At 40.0% G+C, this 10,525-nt stretch overlaps 2 protein-coding genes across 3 annotated transcripts in view; both read left to right on the forward strand.

The window, feature by feature from the left end:
- Window positions 1–8,579, forward strand: part of LOC147722438 (aromatic-L-amino-acid decarboxylase-like) — a 1,636,613-nt gene extending 1,628,034 nt beyond the window's left edge. The window contains exon 14 of the mRNA XM_086964961.1: window positions 8,471–8,579. The gene's annotated coding sequence lies outside the window, so the exon portion shown is untranslated. The remainder of the gene's footprint in view (window positions 1–8,470) is intronic.
- Window positions 1–8,607, forward strand: part of LOC147722439 (aromatic-L-amino-acid decarboxylase-like) — a 712,354-nt gene extending 703,747 nt beyond the window's left edge. For both annotated transcript variants that reach the window (XM_086964959.1, XM_086964960.1), the window contains 2 exons: window positions 436–656; window positions 8,471–8,607. In XM_086964959.1, the coding sequence (XP_086821085.1) occupies window positions 436–651 (216 nt within the window). In that variant the 3' untranslated portion in view covers window positions 652–656; window positions 8,471–8,607. The remainder of the gene's footprint in view (window positions 1–435; window positions 657–8,470) is intronic.
- Window positions 8,608–10,525: the final 1,918 nt, after the last annotated feature.

Consider the following 10,525-nt stretch of genomic DNA (forward strand, 5'->3'; position numbering starts at 1 on the left):
GCGGGTTCAACCCCCGTATTGGAAAAACAAAATTTCTCGAGCTGCGCGACACTGCTGCGCAGTGTACGCCAGTCGAGACCTTAAAATGCTGAAAAATCCCAACACTATGGTATTTTTTTCCATTTTTTAAAAAGTGGCAACAGACCAGGCTCAGTTTCATGGAAAAAAGAAGAATAATCTTTTAATACTTTTTACATGTGTCTTCCAAAAAGGTTTTATGGCTATAGGAACTGAATTATCCACTTCTCATTTGGCTTTGCCTTGAATGGAATGAAAAGGAAAATGGGCAGACAGGAGTACACACTTGAATATATGGTATGCACAAACATGATTGTATTGATTGTTGCATTTTATAATTCTACGATGTATGGCTTTAAAAATAATATTTAAAATCTTTAAGCAATGTATTCTATTCATGTAATATCTTTCTTGTAGGGATCCAATGAATTGAATAAAGCACTACTTGAAAACATAAATCAAACCAAAAAAATTCATATTGTTCCCTGCAAGCTGAGGGACAGGTTTGTGTTGCGCTTTGTCATCTGTGCCCGCACAACGGAGTCTCATCATGTCCAATTTGCCTGGAAACACATTAAAGAGTTGGCAGAAGAGTTACTGAATGGTGGATATCAGACCCAGATAAGGAATTGAACAAGGTAAGGCTTTTCTGGTTTCCTATTAAGTGTGAGACTTTGCACACAGAAGAGGAGGGAAACTTGATTAAGAAAATAGGGGCCAGATTTATAAAGAAGTTACACAAAGTAGGACGTAGAGTTGCTGCTTGAATGGGAGAGAGCATAACAGCACCATATCCACAAAGATGTGGCACTGTTCTGCACTCTCCCTATGCTGATGCAATTTTGGCTGCCTTGCACCAAAGCAGAAACCGTTGCACCATGTTGCAATGGTGTTTGTGTTATGATCAGCATTGTTGAAGGCAGTTTCCTCTCCGGATGTGTGCTATAAAATGCAGCACACATAAAAAAAGAAACAAACTAGGAGAAAAGAAAATATTTCTCCTCATTACTCCTGACTCAGGGATGTGCAGGATATCTGCTCAAATCCCTTTCTGCAATTCTTTGTACATAGGTACTTGCATCATAATCCATAGGTGGTTGCATGGGAACGCCCATGCACCACTCAAGGAGCAGCCCTCTTGTTGCATAGTAATATCTTGCATTAGTTTGGGTTGCAATCAATGCAAATTGTTAGTTGTGTTGGATTGTAAATATCAGCTCAACACTTTACGTCAGTTCCATGTTAAAAAAGAAACACAAACCTGACACTAAGTCTTTTTAAATCTGAGCTTAACTTAGTAGGAAATTTCATAAATCTACGCCCTAGACTTTCTGGTCAGCAAGAGTGATGTTTGTGCGCATATAAAGTTGTTGGCTCCTTGTTGACCTGGGAGCTTGCTTGGTTCAGGAATTTCAATAGACTATGAACATCTTACACATTTGGAGAAGAACTGGACAACTGAGTCTGTGTCATGACTATGAGCACTAAGAAGTTAAGTAGTATATTTTGAAGACCAGGCACTAGCATATTAGCTGACACTTTGTTTTGTTTCTCATTTTAAGTTGCATTAAATAGGCTCATAAGTGTCATTTTGGGATTAATCCTTTTCAAACTTTAACTGTTGTTATACCATTGGCCTTCCTCTTCACAGTCTTAACACGCAAGGCGTGTGTTTCCTTTGGCGACAAGCGCCACTTATTATTTTATTTTTTTAAGTTCCTTTATATGCCACACTCCTCCTCTCCCAGGTACACATTTCTCCTGTCCCACACCACTTCCAGTATTCCCTGTCGCCTTTATTGTATCTTTCTCTCTCTCTCTCTCTCTCTCTCTCTCTCTCTCTCTCTCTCTCTCTCTCTCTCTCTCTCTCTCTCTCTCTCTCTCTCTCTCTCTCTCTCTCTCTAGTGGCTGTTAAGTAGCATGCACATCCTCTCAATGGAGTACTCCTGTTTATGCTTGAAGGATGCTAATTCTTTCCTTACCCTCAGTCTTGGGAGTGTTTGGGCTCATGGGAATGCTGTGTGTGCTGCCACTTTGTTTTACTCTGCCCTATATTTCTGGATGACATTAGGTTCTTTCACTATTCTGTCCATTGTCTTTACTTTTTTGGCTGTCAATGACTTTCACATTGCAACATATACTTAGTGTAGCAATATTTCATTCCTTACCTTTCCCCTAGATGGTTACCCTCCCCCACACAGAGGCTGTTTTATAGCTGGCCTATAGCACTGTAGGCAACACCAGCTGGGTTATAGACTGTGCTTATAAGACCATTGCACCTGGATCATGCCTGTAGATTCATAGAATCACACAAAGAGTTTTTCCTCTTCCAGGCAGAATGGGTGGCACAATGCCACACAAGGTAGAAATCTCATTTCGTTGTGCCTGACCTTTATATGCTGCATTTGCGTTTTGCAATACCACACCTCTGTATTGTTGCCATGACAGCTAGGCATCAGAACTACATGTTTCAGCATTCGCTCTCCTACAAGATAGGGGTTCTAAGACTTATTGGGCAGAAACCATTGTAGAAGCAAAACAGCACACCAATATCAGATACTTGGGAATTCAGGTCCACCCTGATTCGGAAGTAGTCTTTAGGGACAACTATGGCGTTGCTGTCAGGAGGTTAGAAGAAGACGTGGAGACGTGGATTAAGCTGCCACTGACCCTGATGGGCAGAGTCTCCTTAATGAAGCTGGTGGTGCTACCACAGTTTTTGTTTTTATTCATAAAAAAACACTCCTCCTCCCCCCTCCCATGCCTTGTCCCCTCCCAACAGGGCTGACTAGGAGCCGGCCAATGCAAACTAAAACAATGCAAGAACATCATTTTGTTTTACATTTGCTGGCACGAGCCAGGCAGGAGAGCGACGTTCCTCCACCATTGTGGAGGAGCCGCCCCTGAAAAAGTTTTTCTAAAGTTGTGTCATACTAAATATGCTAATAAAAGCAGTTCTGTACATCATATTAACCTTATTTCACCTGTATCATCCTGTCTTCAGTCCTATCTTTCTGTTGCCATCTCTTAACAGTGGTTGTGATTATTTCAAGCCATGGCAAAACGCATAATTTGGTGGAATGTGCTCTTATTTCTGGTTTCAGACAGGCCTATAGTTCGCATGGTCAGATCTTGGTGGTGGAGTAAATCGGTACACAGTGTGACATAAAACATATCCTTATATTCGGCTCCCCAATGCCATACCCAGAGCTGCATGTTTGAATCATAATGGTTATAGTCTGATTTTGGGATTTGGGGTTCAGGCACTTTTCTCCCCATGGTGTGTCATGGTATCTTCTGAAAGGTCTGCTCAATCATGAGGTATTTTCATATTCTCTCTGATCTGTGATACATCAATAGTGTTCTCTGCTCTAGGCTAAAAAGCATGCCTTACTCCTAAGGAAATCTAAGACTCTTTTGAAAGATCTACTAATAGTGATGTTATCTTGGATTTTTCAGTGCAGTGACAATGAAGTATTCCAGATTAGAAAGAGAGCAAGAGAGAAAAGAAGAGAGAGAGAGAGAGAAAGAAAGAAAGAAAGAAAGAAAGAAAGAAAGAAAGAAAGAAAGAAAGAAAGAAAGAAAGAAAGAAAGAAAGAAAGAAAGAAAGAAAGAACAGTAACAGTCGCCGCTGTGCAGTTATGGTTCAGCCATACTTTCCTTTGAAAACTCAGGGGCATATTATCAAGGGGGTTTATCTCCGCTGTTTTGGCTTTAAAAGCCAAGAAAGCGGAGATAAAATTATCTCCCTATTACCAAGCTGTCGCTAACACCAGTTAGTGACAGCTAATAGGAGATAGCAACCATCTTGGGCCCCGCTTTGCATGTCAGTGATATTTATCACTAATGACATGCAAAGTGGGCGTGCCAAGATGTTAGCGACTGGAAACAGTCCCTAACATCGCTATCTCCTATTACCAACTTTTGGAGATATTCGCGCTAAGCGCGAATATCTCCAAAAGCTAACACCTGCCCTGAGCAGTTCTTAGCCATGTCATCCAATGGGAGGTGGATAACATGGCTAAGAGCATTTGCTCGATAATGCATGAATATCGCTGACTTTTCAGCGATATTCATGCATTGCGGCCGTTTTTTATCGCATTTGCGATAAACCTTGCTAATAGCAAGGTTTATCTGCGATAAAAATCGCCGATGTGCGGCGATAATTTTTGTCTCTAAACAAGTTAGAGACAAAAATTATCGCTAGTTGTTGGTAATATGCCCCTCATTTATTGATTTGCCTATAACTTTTGCCTATAACTTTGCCTTGCCGTAGATGGATCTAAACCAAATATGGCACTTGCTTAGCATAGTCAGCTAAGGTTTGCTTGCCAAATTTAGTTCATGGGAAAAAAGTTAAGCGGGGGGGGGGGTAAAAAAAGATGGGTTTTCCAATTTGTGCTCAAATGTCAAATTTAGTTTGCAACTGCAGCAGAAAATTGCTGAACAATTTTACACCAAACCTGACACGACTAAAGTACAGAGTCAGCGTACTTCTGTTGCCGTAGGGTAAATCCATTCAGTGGTTTTTGATTTATTAGGAGTTAAGAAAGATGCCAGGTTGGCTTGGAAGGGTCAACACTTTTGCATAACTTTGCAGTTTAAATCAGTTCAGTTCAGTTCAAATTTGACTTTATTTGGTTTTTCACAACCTTAAAGTATACATGTAAAATAACCATAATTATAAAAACAAGATAAAATTACATAAATCATCAAAACTTTACAGTTCCTAAAACACAATCGCTTTCTAGATTCAAAATTTGATCCGTTTCAATTTTTGATAGTAATGTCTCTACAAGAGTCATAAATTTTACTCCAGGGCATATTAGAATGTTCGAAGATGCACCCAACCAACTTGTGACCGCCTGCCTACAGGTGCGAATTCCTAAGACGTTTAGAACTGATTTCAGCATAGTTCTTCTTTCGGTTTTTAGGGTCTCGCAAGTGCACAATAGATGATACAGACTTTCTGTGTGGTACCCACAGAGGTGGCATGTCTTTTCTTGCTTTTTTGCTTTCCAGGTTGGGATTAGGTCCATTGAGCAATGATCGCCCAGTCTATATGCCATGAATTTCTTTTTTAGCGATAGCCGGAAATGAGCTTCTAGGTAAAATTGTGGTTTTAGTCTTTTATATGAGTTAATTACTGTCCAGGCATGTCGGCGATTAGCCAAGATTCTTTTGTCCTCTACCAGGGATAGTGACTTTGCATTTAATTTACAAATTTTGTTGAATGATGCTCGTTCCGTCTGACTATTCCAATCTTCCTCGATGTTTAATTCTTCGAGGGCAATTCGCAAATAGGTACCCCAGGTGTTTGGTTCTTTTTCCTTGTATTGTTTCTTGATCTCTAGCCAACATAGGTTGTTTAGTGTACCTATTTCCGATGCTCTAAAGTTTCCAGCACCATTTTGCAAAGATAGCTTTCCTCTGGTAGACTTGGTTTTGTAAGCCGAATTCCAGGCGTATTTGTGCTGGGGATGCTCCTTTGAAAAGATTAAACACAGATTTGTATACTCTTATCTGTAATTTATTTAATATGTCGATTTCATTTCCGTGCCATATTTCTAACCCATAAGACAAGGTAGGTAACACTTGGGCTGCCATTACTTTTAAAATGTGTCCATATGAGGGGCATTGTAGTTTCTTTTGGAGCAATTTATAAGCAAAAATAAGTGATTGTGCTTTGGCCGTGATATCACGATTTTGGTCCACCATGGACATATTTCTGCGCAGTTTAATGCCCAAATATTTATATGTGGGTATCTCCTTGATTTGAATATTCTTTGCGTACCATTTAAAAGATCCTCGGCTTGGGCCCGCTCAAGATTTTGAAAATTGCAATTTCCGTCAATCTGAATGAATTTGTGATTAGCTGATGAATGATAATTTTTTCTTGCCATCTTGAAAATCACAACTTTGTTAATAAAAACACAAAAAAACGTGATCTGTTCAAGAAACATTCTATAGCAAGGTGGGTCATTCGGGGAGGTGCATGAGCCCAGAGAAGGGGTGGGGCAACCAGAGTGTTGAAAATGAAGATAAAAAGACAGAAAATAAGAGATCACTATAGTGAAAATTGTGTTTTTCATGAAAATTACAATCATAAGGCAGCCATTTTGCATTGGGAAAAAAGACACATTTTTGTTAAAAATTAAAATACAATTTATATGAAAATCATATAAATATATACATTTCACACAAAAAATAGTTATATTTGAGAAATGCCCCATGTCTATTGTTACTCATGATTTTTCACTGCTTTCTAAAGGGTTCCAGCTATTGCTCTTTTCCTGTCAGTGTATTTTTTCATCTCGGCAAAAATGTACTTAGCGTCTGCAGAAGATAGTGCATAACTGATGTACTACGTTCTTTATCAAGTTATATTTAAATACCTGGGATTTGGAGTTTGAGATATGGAAACTCTAATATGTCAAAACATGAAAGTCTAAAAAAGAAATTTGAATAACTAACAAAAAGGTCCTGGTAGGGTGCAGAAGCACGTTTTGCAGTTATGGCCATAGGCCAAGAGTCATGGCCAACCTTGCTCGCACAGCTGAAATCCATGTACAGCTTGAAGGGCCACCCACTGCTGGCTGGATGCAGGGTCCTGTTGAATGGGTATATGGAAGCTGAATGAAGTGCATCACAAAAACATAGAAATTCATTGAAAAAAATGGTTATTGATTAGTTATGCTTCAGCGAACACAAACCTGTAAATCCCTAAAATTAAGCAGGTATGGCATTTAAATGTATACATCGACCATAACTGGCCCTGCTGCTTCACATGAACTCCTAACTTAACCAATCTTCTATGGTCACTTTACGATGCTACTCTTCCATAGGTCAGTTGTCAAAAATATAATACTTACAGACTGGTAGGGAGAAATAGAATACGAATGCGCCATTTCCTAATCACGCTATATACCAGGACTGGGAAAAAGCACCATAATGAGAGACTGACAGGCAATATCCCTATGCAAAAAACTCTGGGTCTGTGGAACATAACGTTATTAATTACAAGTGAGCAAACAGACAACCTATCCCTAACCCAGGCATATGCACATAGTACTAGGACGGAAGACGTTCCACCCTGTCTGTAGATATATTCTCCCATAAACAAACTAAGCATGGGTAGTTTGGGAAACCACTATTAATTTAACTGGCAAGCGTCTACTCCTCTACCATGCTAAGTTAACAATAAATTGCCTAAGCAGTTACAGAACATACCAACAACATTGAAGGATCCATGGATCTTGGAATTTACACCATGTGGTATCTCTATGCGAAAAGACCAACTGAGCAGGACTAGTACAAGTTGCCAGCATAAACAATGGTTGCTTCATCTGCAGGGGCTATCAAACACTTATATTTACAAGAAAGTGGTGAAGCGTGTTAATAAGCCAAGATGGCTAACAACACACTCCGTCAGTTTAGAAATGCAGGGCTGCATCATATTTACTAGAATCTGGTGCAGCCCTGAGTTTCCCCCTGCGTTGGAACTAACATTAGCTGCTTAGCACTGACGCGGGCACCCTTGCACCATAGTGCACAATAGGGCAAGGGTGCCTGTATCAAGGGGAAGATTTTTTATGTGCAAGAAGGTCCCTTCTTGCACATAAACAATCTATAAATGCAGTTTTGTAACTTCTAGGTGAGCTGTTTAATGCAGCACTAAAAGTGACGTTTTGGTGGCAATAATGTCTTGTAAATATGGGGCATATTATCAAGGGGGTTTATCTCCGCTTTTTTGGCTTTAAAAGCCAAGAAAGCGGAGATAAAATTATCTCCCTATTACCTAGCTGTCGCTAACACCAGTTAGCGACAGCTAGTAGGAGATAGCGACCATCCTGGGCCCCACTTTGCATGTCAGTGATATTTATCACTAATGACATGCAAAGTGGGCGTGCCAAGATGTTAGCGACTGAAAACAGTCGCTAACATTGCTATCTCCTATTACCAACTTTTGGACATATTCGCGCTAAGCGCGAATATCTCCAAAAGCTAACACCTGCCCTGAGCAGTTCTTAGCCATGTTATCCAATGGGAGGTGGATAACATGGCTAAGAGCATTAGCTCGGTAATGCATGAATATCGCTGACTTTTCAGCGATATTCATGCATTGTGGCGATTTTTATCGCATTTGCGATAAACCTTGGTAATACCAAGGTTTATTTGCGGTAAAAATCGCCACAGCTCAGCGGTAAATTTTTGTCTCTAACCAAGCAATAGCGATAATTATCGCTATTGCTTGGTAATATGCCCCGTTGTCCCTCCAGGTCAGCAAGGTCACCAAAGGTCTGGGCAACAGATATAAATCCCTTTTGACATGTATACAAGCTCTTTTACAGATATTTTAAATGTGTAGTAATATGTGTGGTGTAAAATCACAAACCACAAAAATATACAAAACTATGATCCACTCATGCTTGATTTATTTTCTTTAATGCAGATGAAGAATTCATGGTGAAGACGAAGCAAAACCACTACCTTCTTTTCCTTAATGGAGACGGAGAATTCAAGATGGAGAGGATGCAAGACCACCTCCTTGTATTTTGTATATGTAATGTCCTTGTCTTAAAATCTCACCAGATAACATGTTAAACTTTCAATCTCCTTTATTAATCAGGTTTGAAACTTGGAGGCATTTTTTTGATTTCTAATTTAAAAGGGAAGAATATCTATGGAATTGGGATGCAGGTCGACTGGTAGAAATATAAAAAAATGCAAGTCATGTTTTTGAGTTGCAGGACCCTGAAACACAATGGACTCGATCCTCAAAGATTCTGCTATGTGACTTTCTCTTTTAGCACTTTCAGCTCGCTACATAAATGCAGGACTAAGCCAAGAGCATCACAAGAGTAAGTCACTCCAAAATCTTTTTGAATCGACCCAAAGGTTTTGCTTTGCGTATGTGTTACTTACGCTTACAGTACTTCAGGCTTACTCCTGAATTTCAAGAGTTAGTCACAGAAAAATATTTGTGAATCATGCACTTTATGTCGACAAGTCTTTTATGCACAGTCCTACACCACAACGTTCTTCACATATGAAAAGACGGCCCACTCTCTATTCAGATTGGCTATTTCTCAGAGTTTAGTCGAGGTCTGTCCCTCCCAGCAGGCATATTCAGTGTTGAGGTTTTGCTTGTTTCCCCTTAGGTGCCCTGTGGAAGTCAGGATAGGGCCGCCTTCTTCTCTTCCGGCTGCAATGAATTCTACCTGGCTGTAATCCAATTGTGTTTTCAAGATTAAACTAATCCTTATGAATGTGGCCTGCTGACGTATTGTTCCAGAATGTACGCTGTGCACCAAAAACTACCCCGCTTGCCTCTAAATGTCCTTGTCGATAAATAAAAGTACTTTTCCATCATGACTGTAAAACTGTGAGTGAGTGTAATCCAACGTAACAACTTGGTCTGGATAGTAGCGTCACTACAATTTTAGGAGTGTTCCTTTAAAAACGTGTTATCAGTTAGGTTCACATGCAGAAGACAAGTGATGTATTGTAGCTTTGCAGCAGCTAAAACACAATGCAGTTTATGTTTCATACACTGTTTCTGCAGTTTCAAATTAGATGTGAGCAGATTTAGATAAAGAGTCTGCAACGCGCCCTTATTTGCGCCCGGCTGGTATGTAAGTCTAGTTTCGTTGATTGGGAATGTGTCGTCGTGTTCATGGCATATATTTGTCATATTTATATCATAGGGGAAATGCCCAAGGAGATCAATTAAACAGAATGGCCTTGGTATACTTCCACAAAAAAGTCCAGTCTGCTGAGCACTTCTAATGGACAACGTGGAACTGCGCTACAGATTTCGACCCCTGTGCTGCTGAGGACCTTCTTTGCACCCTCTGCTCAGGCAAGAGCTGATTTACCCACCCTATAGCTGCAGTGATGGCGCTGCTGTGTGAGGTAAAGGGGGACAGTGCAAACTACAAATGTGAAAGAGACAGTGACTGTTTCGTTTTCGGACTAGGCAGTAAAGAGCCAATCGCATCGTAGTTTTCAAGCGCAAGGAGCACACAGGTATGAAAAAATCTAAGTGTGCGCCGCGCCTATGGGAGTCATTGCAGAGGTGCATGGCTAGTGAGCAACGCCCTATTAATATGAGTTCTTAATACAGCATTTGGAAGTAATACCATTTATTGAGGCTTTTCTAAGTTCATCCATATGGTTTCAACTTATTTTATATGCCATGTTCTGTATAAAATGCACAGTTACAAAAGGTGGTTTGAACAAGTGGAAACCTAGCCTTGTAGCGTTTGGGTAACATTTCATAAACAATATTTGAAAACCAAGTAGTATACTAAACATGGTCTTGGCTGGAAAAAGATCTCCCATCAAAAAAATGCAAAAACAAGTGCACAACTGTAAGCCAAGTGCTTTTTAGACAAGTTGACTGCTTGCTATTTTGGCTAAAGAAGTGTCTAGAACATGAAGTATCAACCTCATATGATTTCTAGGGTTTCCTGATCCACCTGGGTAAGTGTGTGAATAGATGCAA

This window comes from Lissotriton vulgaris, chromosome 4_1, assembly GCF_964263255.1.
Source record: "Lissotriton vulgaris chromosome 4_1, aLisVul1.2, whole genome shotgun sequence".
Classification (NCBI taxonomy): Eukaryota; Metazoa; Chordata; class Amphibia; order Caudata; family Salamandridae; genus Lissotriton; species Lissotriton vulgaris.